This window comes from Cicer arietinum, chromosome 7 (assembly GCF_000331145.2).
Source record: "Cicer arietinum cultivar CDC Frontier isolate Library 1 chromosome 7, Cicar.CDCFrontier_v2.0, whole genome shotgun sequence".
Classification (NCBI taxonomy): Eukaryota; Viridiplantae; Streptophyta; class Magnoliopsida; order Fabales; family Fabaceae; genus Cicer; species Cicer arietinum.
The window spans coordinates 22,232,147-22,251,008 of record NC_021166.2 but is presented as its reverse complement, the minus strand read 5'-3'; the positions used below and the strand labels follow the sequence as shown (position 1 = coordinate 22,251,008).

The 18,862-nt window shown below is 27.6% G+C and overlaps 1 protein-coding gene and 1 long non-coding RNA gene across 3 annotated transcripts; one reads left to right on the top strand and one right to left on the bottom strand.

Annotated features, from left to right (window-relative positions):
- The first annotated feature begins 12,428 nt into the window (after window positions 1–12,428).
- LOC101490111 (polygalacturonase At1g48100-like) lies at window positions 12,429–18,266 on the top strand. The gene is made up of 7 exons (XM_004509701.4): window positions 12,429–12,899; window positions 14,842–14,973; window positions 15,212–15,439; window positions 15,935–15,979; window positions 16,082–16,289; window positions 17,085–17,275; window positions 17,576–18,266. The coding sequence occupies exons 1-7, from the start codon at window positions 12,516–12,518 to the stop codon at window positions 17,966–17,968; spliced, it is 1,581 nt and encodes a 526-aa protein (XP_004509758.1). The 5' UTR covers window positions 12,429–12,515; the 3' UTR covers window positions 17,969–18,266.
- LOC105852515 (uncharacterized) lies at window positions 16,452–18,862 on the bottom strand. 2 transcript variants are annotated; one of them, XR_003474257.2, is made up of 3 exons: window positions 18,706–18,862; window positions 17,553–18,077; window positions 16,452–17,216 (listed from the first exon to the last, which is right to left on the bottom strand). It is a non-coding gene; the product is annotated as an uncharacterized lncRNA (long non-coding RNA). The 2 variants fall into 2 exon arrangements; XR_001144418.3 differs by having other exon boundaries at window positions 17,553–17,991.

The following is an 18,862-nucleotide window of genomic DNA, read 5'->3' as shown; positions in this document are numbered from 1 at the left end:
ACGCAATTATGACCAAATTAATTTTATCTAATCAATTGTATTCATAATAATCACATTTACGAGGCACCCTCCAAAACATTTTCAAATGAGGTAACACAGATACTTGAATTTTCTGGTGACACATTGTAACTTGAATTTGACCATGATCTTTCATAATCTAAGTTTTTATAATTATAAAATAAAAAACATTTGCAATGCTTGTATTTTACAATTATGAAAATATTTAAATAATATTCTTAAAAAAGATCTTAGGCAAAAATATATATATAAAAAAATCTTAATTACCAAAAAACAAAAGAAGAAGAAGAAGAAGAATAAGTAGAAGTAGACATGGCAACGGGGCAGGTTGAGAGCAGATTTTGCCTCCTCCACTCCCGCATCCGACTAATCGGGGAAAATCTGCACTGACACCCGTTTTTTAACGGGTGTAAAATTTAGACACCTATCTCCACTTGCAACGGAGTTCGAGTTTCCCCGTCCACACTCACACCCATTCATATAAATAAAAATTACAAATTTAAAATCATACCTATTATAATTAATATAATAAAATAATAATAATCATTATACAGTAATAAAATTAAAAACAAAATTCTATAGAGATAAGATTATAATTTTTAATATTTTAAAAAAATGTGCAATATATTCAATACATGTATATAAAATTTAAAAACTACAATAATATTACTAGCGTGGCGGATTCGGGTGCGGGTTGGATATCAACACCCCCAAACTCGTCCCCGGCTCCGAGTTTTAGTTTCGAGGAAAACTCGCACCCGCACCCACACTCACACCCAATCAAAGTGAGTTTTCCCCCAAATCAAAATGGGTTCGGGTGGGCACCCGCATGTGCGGGTTAGGTTGTCATCACTAAGTAGAAGCAATGTAGAGTGTCGTGTAATGGCTACCATGCAAAATTTACCACTTCCATGATTTGTTATTTGCGAATTGACACATGCAAAGATTCCAATCGTCTTTGTGTTGGTCAACACTCAACAACAATTTTTGAAATCTTTTGCTCAAGCTATCAAGAATTTTTGCACAATTTCTTTGAGTCAGTTACCAAAACTGTGTATTAAAGAATCTACACTCGTTATCAAAATTCTAGAAGACGAATACCAACTAGGTTTGGTGAGCTGTAAAAATAACCTTCATAGTAAAGTCACCGTGTCTAAAGAAGGTACATTGATCACATTGTCAGTTTTACGTGAAAAAAGTTTAAAGGTTTGGAAATCGATTGGTTCGTGGCATGATATTTCCATCGAAAAAAGATTTTATGAGTTCTCATTTGCTTTTCCTATTGATTTGTAAAGTGTTCTACTTGTTGGAACTTGAAATTTGAAACTAGTTCCTTTTTGCATTTTCTCTTTGACAAATGATTTCAATCTAGAGTCAATAAGAAACACATAGGCACAATGTTAGATTTGTATCTACAATTTGCCTCATGAATATTGAGGTCAAAAATCATTTTCACAATCACTTCAGGTATGACACTCCTTTATCTCTTGACGAAGCAACCAACTCAAAAAAGTTAGGATATCTTGCTTGGGTTTTAGTTGAATTGAATACGACACAAGAGTTGAGAGATTGCATTTTTGTTGGACATGAAGAATATGCATTTTTTATTTAAATTGATTAAGAAAAGTTACCACTATTTTGTGAATTCTTTAAAATTGTAGGTATTCCAGCGATAAATGTCAATAATATTCTAATTGTAATGGAATAGCTCAATTTTCCGCATATATTCTAGTGGTAAAGAAGTTGGTTATGTGTCCTTAAAAAATTTGTTGTTCTAGAGAAGGTAAGAATTGAAGGTACAAAACAACGGAAGTCACAGTCTTAGTTCTCAACGTGTTATTAACTCTCATTTTTATTGATAACATCCACAACATTGAATTAAGAGGTAACACAATTATTCAAGAATTTTCTCTCTCTGATCAAGAAAGATTTGATAAGAATCGAGATGAATCATTTGATTTTCATTAAGTTGCACTTTTAATTCTAACAAACATCGTGGAGACGTGGTAGCAGAATCACTTACGTCGGGATAAAATGATCTCGAGTTACTCTAGGAAATAAATATAATTCATGATTAGAAGATTTTGCATTATTTTTTCAAGAATAATGATGCTAATGATTTAACGAATCGATCTATTTCCCGTAAAAAACCTTATTATAGAGAATTGTCTTATTGCTAGTGAAGAGTCTTTTACTAAGGTAAATTATAAAACAAAGAAAAAAAATACCCAGAACGAAACTATAATATATAATTTTCGTGAAAAAGTTATAAAACTTGCATGATTTTAACAACATATCGATTTGATTTTTAATTTTATTGGGGTAGATTTATGTCTCTCAATTTTTGTATTTTGTTTTTAATAAATTTTTTAGTTTAAAAAGAAGTAGACGGGATGTATTTGAAAAATGATTATATGAAATTAAAACGGCCAACAATTTGTCATATTAAGCCTTTCCCATCCCAAAATTATTATTTAAATGGATTATTACTCACCAGAAAACAAAAACGAAGTCGTTAAATGCATATCGATTATTTAAATGCATAAATCTTAAATAATTAGTTGCCTTTGGATGTTTTCACTTGGATTACTATAATATATGAAAATCTGACCCCACAACTAACGGATCCCAACATCTAATAATATATTAAATTTTTAATAGAAAGTTGATAAACTTATTTTTATAGTATTTTAAGAGGATATTTATCTTGTATTTTATTTTATTTTATAGTTTGATTTCAATTTTTTGTTGTATATTTATTTATTTATTATATTTTTTAAATTGATAAAATAATTTAAATTAGAAAAATTAATTAAATTTTTAGTGTAAAATTATCAAATTTAATATTTTAGTTCATGAATGCAAGAAGAAGGTTTGTTGTACGAGATTAAATTTTATGATAAGAAAATATTGGCAAAGAAGGGGAAGGTTCTTGCAAAAAAAAAATAGAAAAATTGTTGCATAAAATTAAGATTTTCTTGCTATCATAAGGAGGAGAAAATCAGAATCGGAGGAGTAGAAAAAATTAGAGAGAGAAAATAAGAAGAAATACTTTGAAAACCTAAGAGTAAAGTGTCTCAAATGTTGGAGAAAAAAATCATACTAAGGGTTTTATTTCATTTTGTTGACGAACATTTTTATTATTTGTATTATTTTCTATATATCAATGAGTAACTAAACTCTCTCCTAAAATCTTTGGTGATTTTTGTGATTAAGATACATTTGTACTATGTCTTTGTTTTAAATTTTAGTTTTATTTTAGATTTTTGTTGTCTATCTCGATTAAATTGTTATATTGTTTTATTTACATGTTTGGAATGACCGACATTTGCATGCCTTAATTAATCAATTGACTAGTAACCAACTATAATTAATTGGTAGATATAATTGAGATTAGAATTCTTGTACCATGAAACATAGAATCACTCAACTTCTTGGTTCTTTATATTTTCTCTTAAGTATATTTTTTGTAAAATCAATCAATAATTTAGGGAAAAAATTACATTGAATGACGATTTTTTTTTAATAGTTTTAAAGAGGGATTGATAATTGAGAAAATAAATAAAATTCATATAAAATTAAGACTTGAGGTATTGATATTACAAGTGAAACCATGACCCTTGGTTTACTTTTCATTAATTCAAAGTTGTGTAGTTATATACTCTCATTTTAATTTTTATGTTATCTTTATCTTTTTGTTGTCATGAATCAAAAATAATTTTCATTAGTCTAAATAATAAAAAATATTGATTAATTTGGTAGTTGTTAAATTGATCTATGTGGAATTTTGTGCAACAAGTTTTTGGCGCCGTCGGGGATTAATTTAACAATATTAAGTGTAAATGATTTTTATTACTTTAGACATTTTATTTAGTTTAATTTTAATTATCTTATTCAAAAAAATAACAAATAAATCTATTTGTTTTAATTTGTGTTGTTACTATTATTAATATATATTTTGTTGTTGTTATCATTTCAATTTTGTTTTCACCTTAGTTTATTAAAAGGCAAACAAAATTATTTATTTAGTTATTAATTTTATTACATTTTTATTATTATTTGTGCATGTTCATTCGCTTCGAGGAGTCTATTTTGCTTTTTGATCCAGAAATTGAACGAACTGTTTGTACCCGAAGAGGACAAATAAGAGCAATTGATGAAAGTGTACCAAGAAAGCTGGAGGATTATTTTACTTCGACGGTAGATTTCAGGGACAACATAGCTAACCCACTTGTGGTGGCAAACAATTTCGAGCTTAAGTCAGGCTTGATATCTATAGTCCAAACCTCTATTCTTTTTAAAGGACTACCAACTAAAGACCCCAACGTTCATCTAAATAGGTTCATAAGGATGGCAAACAATGTAAAATATAATGGTGTTTCTACACATGCCCCTAACTATTTGGAAAAATATCTTATTTTGCATGACCCTAACATAATGGTGAGTGAAGATGAAATTAAAATTTTACTATTTCCTGAAACTCATTCACCACATGAAAAAAGGAAAAATAATATGAACCACGTGATTAGAAAGTTACGAAGGAGCAATGCTTTGAAGGTGAAAGTTTCTATGGAAGAGCCGCCTGATTAATTATTTGATTATCGTCAGACTCGAGACGTTAAACAAGTCATTCGCATGAGGCAAACTGTATTTACTTTCTTTATTCTATTTTGAATTTATTATTTTTCTTGATTATTTTTGTTTTTAGGAAATAAAAGCTTCAACTACAAGCTCTTTCAGGAAAGTCACTTTTACTTTCTCTCATTTATTTTTTCATTTAGTCTACTATAATATTATGCCATGAGGACCATGCTTATTGCTAGCGTGGGGGAGAAAATATATTTTGATGTTTGACTTCTTGTAGTGTTTGTGATGATATCTTTGTTGGCTTAGTTTACTTAAATCATGTGTTTGAAATTTATCCTATAAGCCATTATAGCGTTCGATTTTTTAGCAAGGCCTAATGATGAGCATGTTGTAAGAGCTAAATTGAAACTTTTAAATTATTGTGCTAGATAAAGAGGTCCCTTAGTTTTGACACAATAATTTTATGTTGTGAATAAGTTGAGATGTCTTGATATGGACCAAAATTTAAATAGTTAAGTCTAATTTGACATAAATAAATCCTTAACACAAGACAATTGAGGAGTAAAAACTTCTTGAACTAAGGGAAGAAAAAGAAGTAATTGACAACTTATATATATATATATATATATATATATATATATCATCTCACTTATTAGTTTAGGGGTTACTCACACTAGCAGTCAAGTGAAATGTAAGGTGAAATGTTGTTTCACTGAGTAGCTTGGTGATTACTTACACTTATAGTCAAGCCAAAAGTGGAATGGTATCAAATTAAAGAGAGAAAAAAATGAGTTGTTGTTTCACTGTGTAACTTGGGGATTACTTGCACTATTAGTCAAGCCAAAGGTGGAATGATATTAAATTAAAAAGAAAAGAAAAAATGTAATGAATAAAAGGTTGAATTGTCTAATTAAATCAAAGAAAAATACCCCTAATACTTGAGAAAAATAAACATTTGTGTTCTATGATAAGGATGAAACTTTATGAATAAGAAGGATTAAATGAATTGATTGAAGAAAGTCTTAAGACATTGAATGTTAAGAAGCAACAAGGTTAACCACACACACTTTGAACTGAAATTCATTTTACTTAGTTAACATAATGTAGAAGGTGTTTGATTTAGTCTAAACAATTCAGAAGGATTTTTGCTTAAAAAAATTTAATTATGATGTTCTTTATTCTTTAAACTTTGTCTTAGAATGAGACTTTGCTTGAGGACAAGCAAATGTTGAGTGATGGGGAATTGATAAACCTATTTTTATAAGATTTTATGATGATATTTACCCTCTATTTTATCTTATTTTATAGTTTTGAATTTCAACTTCTTTTTATTTATTCATTTATTTATTATATTTGCAGAATTCATCATGAGATAGTAAAATAATTCAAATTGGTCAAATCAACTAAATTTTTAGTGCAAAAATATCAAGTTTAATATTTCAGCTTATGAGTGCAAGAAGGAGGTTTCTTGCACACTTCAAAGATATTGAATTTTATGATAAGAAAATATTGTCAAAGAAGAGGGAAGGTTGTTGCATAAAGTTATAATCTTCTTGCTAACATAAGGAAGAGAAATCAGAAATAGAAAAAGAGAGCTGCATACCAGAAACAGAATCAGAGGAGTAGAAAAAATTAGAGTGAGAAAACAAAGAGAAACACTTTGAAAACCTAAGAGTGTTTGGAGCTGGAGTAAATGTCTCAAATTTTGGAGCAAAAAAATCATACTCTCTGAGGGTTTTATTTTTTTCCTTTAATTGATGAACACTTCTATTATTTGCATCATTTTATATATGCCAATGAGTAACTAAACTCTCTTATAGGTCTTTGGTAAATCTTGTGATAAAGATACCTTTGTACTATGTTTTAGTTTTAAATTCTAGTTTTATTTTAGATTTTTGTTATTTATTTCAATTAAATTGTTCTATTGTTTTATTTACATGTTTAGGATGACCAACTTTGCATGTCTTAATCAATCAATTGACTAGTGATCAACTACAGTTAATTGGTAGATCATAGTTGAGATTATGATTCTTGTATGTTGAAACATAGATATTTATCTTTCAATTACTCAACCTCTTGATTCTTTATGTTTTCTCTTAATTATATCTTTTGTATGATCAATCAAAGAATTAATTTAGAAAAATAATATTATACTAAATGACAAATCTTTGTTAATAATTTTAAAGAGGAATTGATAATTGAGAAAGTAAATAAGAATTCATATAAAACCAAGACTTAAGATATTGATATTACAAGTGAAATCATGATCCTATATTTATTTTTCTTTAATTTAAAATTGTGTTGTTATATATTTTCGTTATAATTTTTATATTATCTTTATGTTTTTGTTATCACGAATTAACAATAATTTTCATTAGTTTACAGAATATAAAATCTTAATTAATTTAATAATTATAAATTAATCTCTATAAATACGATAATTTTATATACTATTAGTTGGCAAACCGACCAAGATGTAAATATATATTTACACCAATTTGTTGTTAGGAAAAACCATGGAGAAAAATTTTATATTGGAAGGTGTCTAACCAATTAATTATTTGGATACAATATGGATGATTCTAGCTTGAAATTGTTTAATATTTACCTTTGATTTGGTTGCTGAAACTATATTCACAAATAATGGATGAGAAGCAAACCCAATCATCTTTGTGTGCATGATGATGAAGTTCACGAGGAGACTTCATAGTTCACGAGCACATAACACACAAAAAGACGGCTAAGAATCTGTGGGACCAGATTGTTTAGGAAAAAAAAATGCAAATTACGCAAATTGTAAATAATAATAATAAAATAATAATATTAATCGTAATTTAATTAATACATTATGCTCCACCAAAACATTTCTTATTACTTGAAAATTAAGATTCAAGAGTAGTTTATAAATAGAAACCAAAAGTTTTTTTGTTTTGTTAGGAATATAGTACCAAAGTTGATAAGTGTACGTGTTGGTTTCTTGTGGTGTGGTAAGCTGATAACGTGTGCATATATATATAGCTTGTAATAGTAATACCTCTCGTGAGAGACATCTCCTAAGGACACTTCAATACTGTCTTATATTTTATATTGTTTTTTATTAATTAACATTGTGATTTATTTATATCATCATAATGAAACAAATAATAGTATTTTATTATTAATTATACAGATGAGTATGTAGGCATAATTTGGATGTAGTTAAAACTATTTTTTTCTAAAGATAAATACTACATATGTCTTTATATTTACTATTCTGTTATAAAAAATATGATATTTTATATAAGATTATCTTCAAATTATAAGATGCATTAAATAATTTTTCACAAAAACATTTCTAATTAAATATAAATAATTAGAAGACCACTCGATTTTTTCTCTTAATAATTAAAAAATAATGTATGTTATCGACTAATTTAATATGAAAATTTGTATTAATTAAAAAAGTCTTACCTATAAAAAGAAAGTAGTATATAAGTGATGACTTGAAAGATGTGAGTTCATGACAACATGTCTGCTTTCAATTAGTTCCCAACACAAAGAATAAAAAAATGTACATTTGTGAAAGTAATAAAACTTGTCACCAATGAAAACAAACAGACTCACAGGAATGTGTACAAAGGTACCAATTGGAAATGGATAAAAAATATTATAATGTTTGAAAAGAGGGCATGCTATATTACCTCTGCCTTCTAAAAATGTAGCAAAAATATGGGTGATTGATTGGGAATGAAAAACTTTCCATAACAAACTATCAATTTAATCTTTAATTCTTGGTTTTATTTTTTGGATAATAACATTATCCAATAGGACTAGTGAATTATTAAATTATAATGCTATGATAAGAATAATGAGAATAAAGCATTAATATAAAATGGTTTTGAATTTAATTTATATATATACACCATCATCGCAAAAAGATTTTATTATTGTCAATTAAGTTTAATCGTTAAATTATTAATAATATTTAATTTTTATTATAATTATTTATAAATTTACTTATATAATTGATTATAATTAATTATCTGTTTGTCTAAAATATTTTACACTTATAATTAGATACAAATTAAACTCAACGATTTTACATCCATTAAATTATATATCACATGTCAATATATATATATATATATATATATATATATAGACATTTTACTGTAAATTTTATAACAAATGACATAATAATAAGATATAATTGAATGTATGTCTAAGACTTTTTTACTCTAATGATGCATACCAATTAAATTAGTACCTTAGTTTGTTTCTTGGAAAAGAGTATTGAAACTCATAACCAACCATCAACCAAATGCATTCCCTACCTATATTGGGATTTTGACATATGAATCATGATGAGATAAGTTGAAATTTCTACAATTTTGAATTCCTTGAACCTTTTTTTTCTTTGCAAAATATAACTTTTTCCTGTTTTGGGGCCTCAATTAGATTTGAGAACCTTATGCACAGAAATGTTCTCCAAGAGGAGCATAATATAGTACTTTTTATTGTTTGTTTTTATTCATTCATATGTACAATAAATATTTTGTCTAGCATATAATCATGTAAAAATGCTGCAATCAATGGGCGATATAATTATTTTCAAAATCCCCTCTTGGAAGTACTATAACTTGATTTTAAGTATTTTTATTTTCCAATTTCATATTTAATTTTATTAATATCCGGAAATTTTCACTTCCAGATTAATTAATATAAGAGTGGATATTAAAAAAAAAGAGTGGTTCATATAGCTTAGAGGACAAATTAAGTGACAAAAATATTGGCCCGTGAAGATTGCACGTGATCATAAAACCTGTTTAATAGTTAATTAGTGGTGCCCTTGACATCAGACTCAATCACGTGGATTACATTTTCCACTTTCTTATTAGTACCAAATCTTGATTAATCACTTTACTAATATAATAAATAGTTTTTATTTATTTATTTATTTATGCACATCATTCATACCTCTTATCATCGACAAAAATGAAGAAGATGGGGATAGAGATCTTAAAATCTACTTCTAATTAAACTTTTTATTGGTTAGTCTTAATTTCTTTTTTATGTTAATTAGTGAAGTTAATAATTGTTAATAATCAAACCTCTAACTTTTTATTATTCCGTTCTCTAACTCATCTACTTTATTCACCAAACCAACTATATATTTTCTTTGGTTAGTCTCAAACTATGTGGGTAATATTTGTGTGAAGCTCTTTTCTATCTTTTAACATGTGTTGTTTTACAATATAATATTTGTTTGTCACACTTCACTTGTAAGTAGGGATACATAGTACTATTATGTTACCTTATTTATTATATAAAAATAATATAAGTATTTTATGGATATTAATTGAGATTTGACGGATCTTTAATTAATCACAAGTATTAACGGATATTTATAGATATCATCTTTTAAATAAAAAGATATTGGCTTAATTGCAGTTTTGATCCCCCTATTTTAGCTGATTCGCGAAAGTAGTCCCCCCATTTTGTTTCTCCCTAGTTTTGGTCCCCCAAATAGAATTTTGGTCCAAAACTTGATGAAATTTCATTTTTTTGCATTTATTTAAGTCACACCATGCCTCAAGATCTCATTTGCAAAAAATGAAATTTAATCAAATTTTGGACCAAAATTCTGTTTGGGGACCAAAACTGAGGAAAAACAAAATGGAGAGACTACTTTCGCGATTCAGCTAAAATAGAGAGACCAAAGTTGCAATCAAGCCAAAGATATTTATGCAAAAAAAAAAAAAAAATATTTATTGCATTATGTATAATTTTTCATCCTATTTTGTAAAAAGAAAAACAAATAAATACATTAACACACAAACATAATATATAATGAAATTCTATCATAAAAACTATTAATACATAAATAAAAAACATGCAAGATATTAATTAGTTTTACTAATTTACTATCAAGTACCAATATTTGCACGTGCAGATACCTTTAAATCCCCTTATGTTTTTGTTTATTTTATCTATAGATATCCATTAAGCTATTCGCTTAATAATACTAGTTGCATATTTTATTTCCTATACAATTTTTTTTGTCATCTCTACTTTTGAATTATTTATTATAATTTAAAATACACATCAAGTAAATAAATCATACAGTTAGCATTCAATTAAGGTAGGTAACAAAGTTTTAATTTACGGTTAAGACTATGATGGTTTTGAAAGTTAATTTTATTATTACGACATATAAGTATTTTTGAAAAATTTAGGAGCTTTATAAAACATACATTATTTCTCTATAAAACGGTCTCATCTTATATTTTTAACCTCCTTTACATAGTATAAATTCATAATATGTTTTCATCTTAAGCTGCGATGTATCTTTATTTCCTCTAAGTATATATTTGATATTACAATTAATTTGCCACAATGTGAAAAATTACGGTGATTCTCTCTAATTCTAATAAATTCATCATGATATCAATTTACATATAAACTCTTGCACATAAAGTTGGTCGTAAGACTTAAAATAATTTTTGAGATAAACCTATGTGCTATTAAGTGAGGGTTGGTAATAGCAACCAAAACTTGAAACAAACTTTGCGAAAGACATTTATGCAGAGAATCATAATTGAATCATTTGCTTAACATGTGAGGTTTTATTTTTTATTTTTAAATAAAATAATCAATCACACCAATACCAACCTAAGTTGTTTTTTAAGCCTAAAGTCATTCCATCATTTGCCTAAATCTTGGGCTCGCATAACTATATGTTTGTCTCTAATTATAAATATTCATGGATAAAAAAATATGTTCTTAGATATAAGCTTATTTATAATTTATTAAATGTATTTTTTTTTCAAACATAACTTTAATTAATACTATTAATTTATCTTGAAATATGAAAAAAGTTATTATTAAATACATCAATATACAAAAGACATTTTATTCATTTTTTTATATAATATAAATACAATAATTACATTTTCTAATTTTTTTTAATAAGAGTAAAATACACAATAAAAATTTATATTTAGATACGAAGCTAGTATTTAATACGCGGTTCAATTGATTATAAAAAAATCCCCTGTATCCATTAATAAAAATTTAGTTGCTGCCATGAGAATCACAAAATAATTTGATGTTTTGATTCCAATTGATTATATATACCAAAGTTTGAAAGTTGGAAAAGATAGAAGGTAGATTTAGCTTCTGGTTTTGACCAATGAGACAATTATAACTTGAGTATGGTTAAGAAATATAATAGTACAAAAACAAATAAATAAATAAATAAATAAATTAATAGTAGCACCCCAACTGTCGCTTAGTTTGGTCACATGTAATGACTTCTGATATGTGGCAAGAGAAATAGTAGCCCAACTTTTTCTCACTAAAAATATTCTAACCAAAATTCACAAAAAGGAAAACAAACTAATTAATGAAATTGAAAAGATGAGAAGAAGAAAGAGAATGAATCATTAATGCTTGGCATTATCAAGAATATTGTTGTGTTTGCATAAATAGTACTCAATCTCACGATATTCCACTATTTCATATAAATTAAAATAATTACAAACAAAAATAAAATATAAATTTATAAATTTACTTTTATTAAATAATGATATATTTATTATTTTAAAATAAAAAATAAAAAAAAATGAATTGAGAGTAGTGTATATAATATTAATTAAATGATTCAATTCAAAAAAATATAATTTATATTATATTATTAATTATTTTATGATGATTATTTTTATAAATTAATTAATTATTGTCAGACAGATGAAGATTTTTTTTTTGAAGCATTTGAATAAACAATTATTTTATTATTAGTCCTCAAGTTCTCTCCTTATATAAACACATAACTGTCACTTGTTTTTTTAGCAACACAAAGAACCTCTTAATTATCTCTTCTCTCCCTCTCTCTTGAACTTCACTCACATTTTTCATATACACTTCTAAAAATGAGTGGTTTGAGCTTAAAGAGGTTCACATACATGTTTCTCATTGCATTTATTATTTGGTCTTCAAATTTTGAAGAGTGTATTGCAAGAAGAGGTAAGCATTGGAGACAAAACAGAGAAGAGATAGCTTCTTTGTTGAAGAAGAAAGGAAATAATTATCATGGCAATGGACACAACAACCATAATGGTGGTGGAAGATCAAAATCAAACACTTCTCCACCACCACCGCCACATAAAACCACTCCCTCACTCTCACCACCACCACCACAAGATGAAGATACACCCTCAACTCCACCACCACAAACTTACAATGGTGGGTCCTCTACCACTTTCAATGTGTTAGATTTTGGAGCTAAAGGAGATGCAAAAAGTGATGATACAAAGGTATATAAAATTTTAATCTTGTTAATTATATTCAACAAATTGTTTAAGGTACTTTTTAATTACAATTCTCCATGTTTAAATTGACGTTGAATTTGACGGTAACATAATATACCACTATAATTTTATTAAAAATTATACTTTAAAGTTTCAATAAAATTAGAGGCATATATATTGTCAAATTAATTATCAATCAAAACATATACTAAGATTTTTTAAGAAATTACTAAACGAAATATGACATTTAAAATTATATTGCCATTTCAATAATAACCTTTACAATTAAGCTAACATTTAACACTTTAAACGAATTTAAGTTATCTTAAGAAATTAGTCTCTATGATTACATGTGAAAGATGCTTGGCTTACCCAAAAAAAGAAAATTAACCTTACAAAATATTATAATTATGATTAATGAATTTGTTAAATTTTTTTTGTTTTGGTAATACCGTCCGTGTTTGAAATATTTCTTTTCCATTTAATATCTAATCATTTATTTGAGTTCAGCTACCAAAGTTTATGGTATAACAATATAATATGCAATTAGGAGCATAAATAATTTTTTTCCCTTTCTCTTTTCTATTTGGAATATAATCTCGTGTTGGTAATATATCGTTAAATAAAGTTCACAATGAAATTGATTGAAAGCTAAGTAGTGAGAAATACAAAAAGGGAAAACAGTAGAACAGAACAAACCAAAGAGGTGGGGACCTATTGATAAATGATTCTCGTTAAGACAGTTAGGTCACGATTCCAACAGTAAATTAATTTTTCTTCAAAAACAAAATCTGTAATTTAATTTCTTTAGGACACTTGAGTCGTATGTGCACACTCCAATACCAAGGAAGGAAACTCTATACTATGTCTCAAATTAACTGTAAGGTTTGAAATTTTTTATTTTCTCTATCATTTTAGAAAATTAATAATTTTTTTACCAATACCTATACTTAATTACTCCATTGACTTATTTATTAATAAGAATATTTTTATCAACAATAAAGTTCATTTCATCATAAAAATTAGTATACTCTATCATTTTTGTTTAAAAATGTGCATTACTTTAAAGTACATTACTTATGACTTATAAGTAACATAATATTTTAGCTTTTATTTTCTTATTTTATTGAAAAAACATATTTTTTATTTTTTAAATTTAGAATATGTTCAGATATATAATAGTGAAATCAATCAAAAATTACTTTTATGATAAATTATACAAAATTTTAAAATAAAAAAAATTAAAATAATTTTTTTTTTAAAAATAAAATAAAATAAAAAATAATGTGGCATTAAAGTACGTACAATCATCAACATCCTAATATTTTAATCTATTTCTCTACTTCGATCACTCAATCATCAACATCTTAATATTTTAATCTATTTCTCTACTTGATCATTCAATCATCAACATCTTAATATTTTAATCTATTTCTCTACTTGATCACTCATTCATCAAGATCCTAATATTTTAATCTATTTCTCTACTTCGATCACTCAAATAATACTACTTGATAAAACTTCTAATATGCAAATAAATGACTATTCAAGATAAATTATTTAATTCAATAAAAAAAAAATCAAATTATTTAATATTTGTTTGATTACCAAAATCTTAAGATTACTTGACAAAAATATATTCCTACACTACCTATAATAACTAGGAATTGACGGTGTAAAATTATTTTACAGCAAAATTATTTTACACATATATCTAATTAAAGTCTATTATTTGGTTACACCACATCACTTTTATAAAGACATTTTAAAATTTGTTATATGACATGGAAAAATGATATCTCTCATTGAGTTACTAAAGTCCATTAAACTCAATAATCATTTTATATTCTTTTGAAAGTAATACCTCATTTTTTATACACACACACTGAATGGTACTTATTGAAGTAGTATTTACCTGTTTTTCCTTTTGGGTTGAAATGCAATGCAGGCATTTGAAGCCACATGGGCTGAAGCATGTAAGGTAGAAGCCTCAACCATGCTCATTCCAGCAGATTACGTCTTCTACGTGGGGCCCATTGCATTCTCTGGCCCGTACTGTAAACCCAATATCGTTTTCCAGGTAACTTTTTTTAATTTACGTAAAGAGAAAGGGTGCAGCTATTTACACCTCCCAATTTGCTAATACACCAATTTAAATATATGAGCACTTTATTTAACGAATTAATAAGAGGAAGCTTGATAATATTATTGAAATCTAAATTTATACCACATACATGTATTGTAAATATATATTCTTTTTAACTTTTACTTGTCAAAACATATCCACTTTTATATTAACAAGGTTATATTTTTTTCAGGTTGATGGCACCATTATTGCACCAACAAACGCAAATGTTTGGGGCAGAGGAATACTACAGTGGTTGGACTTTACAAAACTGGTTGGATTTACCATTCAAGGAAATGGCATCGTTGATGGAAGAGGCTCGGTATGGTGGCAAGATACAACTCCATATAATAATCCTATAGATGATGAAGAAAAACTCTTGGTCCCTTTAAACAACACAGTTGGAAGGCCACCAATGCAGGTATTTTTTATTTCATTTTCGCCACGTAATTTCACAAAGTGAGTATCTCATTTTAGAAACATAAAACAAATAATATCAACAGTTGATATTACATGCAATATTAATATTGACATGTAGATACTAATAATAATTTAAGAAAATAGACCTTGAAAGATTAGCTTAGAAGTTTGAGTTGGAATACTGAATGAGTTTTAAAAAGGAGGTTAGGAGTTTGATCATTGCTACTAACCTTTCTCCCTCCCCTAACAAACTACTAACATTTGTCTACTAAAGAACTTAAGAAAATAAAAGTTATTAAATATAACTACATTTATCAATGGCGTGTCGATGTTAAACACCAAACACACATCCCATATGAAGTGTCATTGCACATAACAAATCATAAGTGTGTTGAAGTACTAACTTGTTGACTTTAGAAGAGTCAAAACCTACTTTCACGTAGCAATAAAGTTGCACACATGAGGCTAATCATTTATACCTTTGCAATTGTACTAGATTGAAAGTGAGCTGGGAGGAAAAATGCCAGGCATCAAACCAACTGTAAGGAACATTTGAAACCTTTTCAAAACTAATTTGATTTATGTTTAAAGATATATGGGAACATAATAATGAAAGAAATATTTTGTTGTTGTTAATTTACAGGCACTGAGGTTCTATGGAAGTATTAATCCAACAGTCACAGGCATAACAATTCAGAATAGCCCACAATGCCACCTCAAGTTTGACAACTGTAATGGAGTCTTGGTTCATGATGTGAACATATCATCCCCTGGTGATAGCCCTAACACTGATGGAATTCATTTACAGAACTCCAAAGATGTGTTGATATACAAAAGCACTTTAGCTTGTGGTAATATTTCAATTTCAATTATGGATAAATTTATTGCACATTTCTATTTATTGGATAAACGTATGTTATTAGTTAGAGGACTATATATTGAAAAATGACTTTTGTGAGTAGATATGACCACACAACAAAATGAAAATAAAATCTAAACAAAAGAAAAAAACAGAAAAACAAGACTTAGATGCATTTTGCACAGGGCCGCCTGATAATTCTCAAAAGCCAGTGAACCATACAACAAGTTTTAGGATATGCTTTGTTCTTAAGGTGAGAAAGTATTAAGATGAGTCTTTTTGTCTGTATACATGGGCTTTTTGCTTATAAACACTAAAGACAAATAAATTTTTATTGATAGAACTAAAGTTAGAGTTTTAGTAACTTCGCCTTTGGGCTGATCCTGATGTTACATAATCCTTAAAAGAGCATGGCATTACCTTATTCTTATCCTGTCTAGAGCCAAATTGGACACATGGAAACAAACAATCTCTAATGCTTTGAAAATTAGCCATAAGTTACATGGGACTTGTCAAGCTCAAAATCCACACTGCATCATCCAATTATAAACTATACTACTCTTTTAACTTTGCATTTTCTCTGTACTTTTTAAAAAATAGAATCCAAATACTAGGAAAAAAAAGCATAATATATAGACTAACATGATGCATAAATAGTTCAAGTTGGCTAAGTGTTGGTTTAAATTTTAACTATTTGCACAGTGAGACAGTTTAAATTTCCCTAAAGACGGGTGTAAAATGACTATTAGTGTCAATTCAATTAATAGTAATTTAAATTGTTGTGCAGGAGATGACTGTATTTCAATACAAACTGGATGCTCAAATGTATATGTACATAATGTCAATTGCGGACCAGGGCATGGAATCAGCATTGGAAGTCTAGGAAAGGATAATACCAGAGCTTGTGTCTCAAACATTACTATCAGGGATGTCAACATGCACAACACAATGAATGGAGTCAGAATCAAAACATGGCAGGTAAAAATAATTCCTAAATTGAAAGTTTATAAAACAAAATATCTGTTCCACAAACTGATTAGAAAATTTGACTTCAAACAATTTCATACTGCTAAATGAATTTTATTTCTTCCTAAGTACAATGATTAGCCATTACAATGACATTGGTAACCATTTAATTGGACATTCATGTGTTGTTTTCAATTCCATTTAAATATGATTCAATAAAAAAGCTGCAAATATTTCATTCAACCCAAGTTCCAAAATTAGAGCATGAAGGAAAAATTTGATCACTTACAAATTAAGTAACATTTTATGCAGGGTGGATCAGGCTCAGTACAAGGAGTACTATTCTCAAACATAAAAGTTTCCGAAGTTCAACTCCCAATTGTAATCGACCAATTCTACTGCGATAAAAGAAGTTGTACAAACCAAACATCAGCAGTATCACTCTCAGGAATCAACTATGAAAACATAAAGGGAACATACACAGTTAAGCCAGTTCACTTTGCATGTAGTGATAGCTTGCCATGTGTTGATGTTTCATTAACAAGTGTTGAGTTAGAACCAGTTCAAGAAAAGTATCACCTTTATGATCCATTCTGTTGGAAGACTTATGGTGAACTGAAAACTCCAACACTTCCACCAATTGGTTGTCTGGAAATTGGGAAGCCGCCAAATAATCGGATTCAGACAGCTCATGATTTGTGTTGATCATCATTGGAATGTTTAGCTAGCTAGTTAGATAAATTATTATGTATATTATTATATATATATAAGTCTTATATTTAATAGGAAATTTTTCTTCATTAGTATACTGGCCCTGCAATTAGCAAGAGGTCAATAATAGTGTGATAGGAGAAGGTTTGTTAGCTAATATGGTTTTGTGTGAGTGTGAGGTATTATTATACGAGTGATAGCATTATAGCATAATATATGTATAGATGGAATTATTATCCTTAATACAATTTCAGATTTAAGGTACTTAAATCAAAAGAGCATATTATACTGATGTATGATGTCTCATTACTCATTACTCATTAGTATACTGATCACTCTTTTGCATTTTTTTTTCCGTCTCAAAATAATAGTCACTTTAGAATACCAATACAACATTTATTATTATTTTTCACTAATATACCCTTATTTTATCTATTGAATTTCACTCCACTTAACTCCCCTAGCTACGATTAATAAGGATGTTTTTGTAAATGTATTAATTTAGCTATGAACCTAATAATTACTTCTAATCCCTTCAACTAATCAACCTGAATACAAGTTGTGTGTATTGTAAATAGTGTCCAATCTAATTATAAACAAAGCTTCACTAGGCTAACAATTAAAATAGAGTAAAGCTTCAAATGAAATGATAACTAACTCTGATATGAGAGGATATACGATATAGAAACGGTTGTACAAATTTGGCAAGAAATAGATAGAGTTTGTTTTACCTGTTTTGATTTGTAGAGATAAGGGTGCAGCTGATTCTCCACCTCTCTTTCTCTGGACATAACAAGGGTGTAAGCGTGCGTGCTCAACCTTTTTTAGGGTGAACTTCACTTTTTGAGCATAATATAATTTATCTGAAGTTTGTTTAGGGTAACTCGA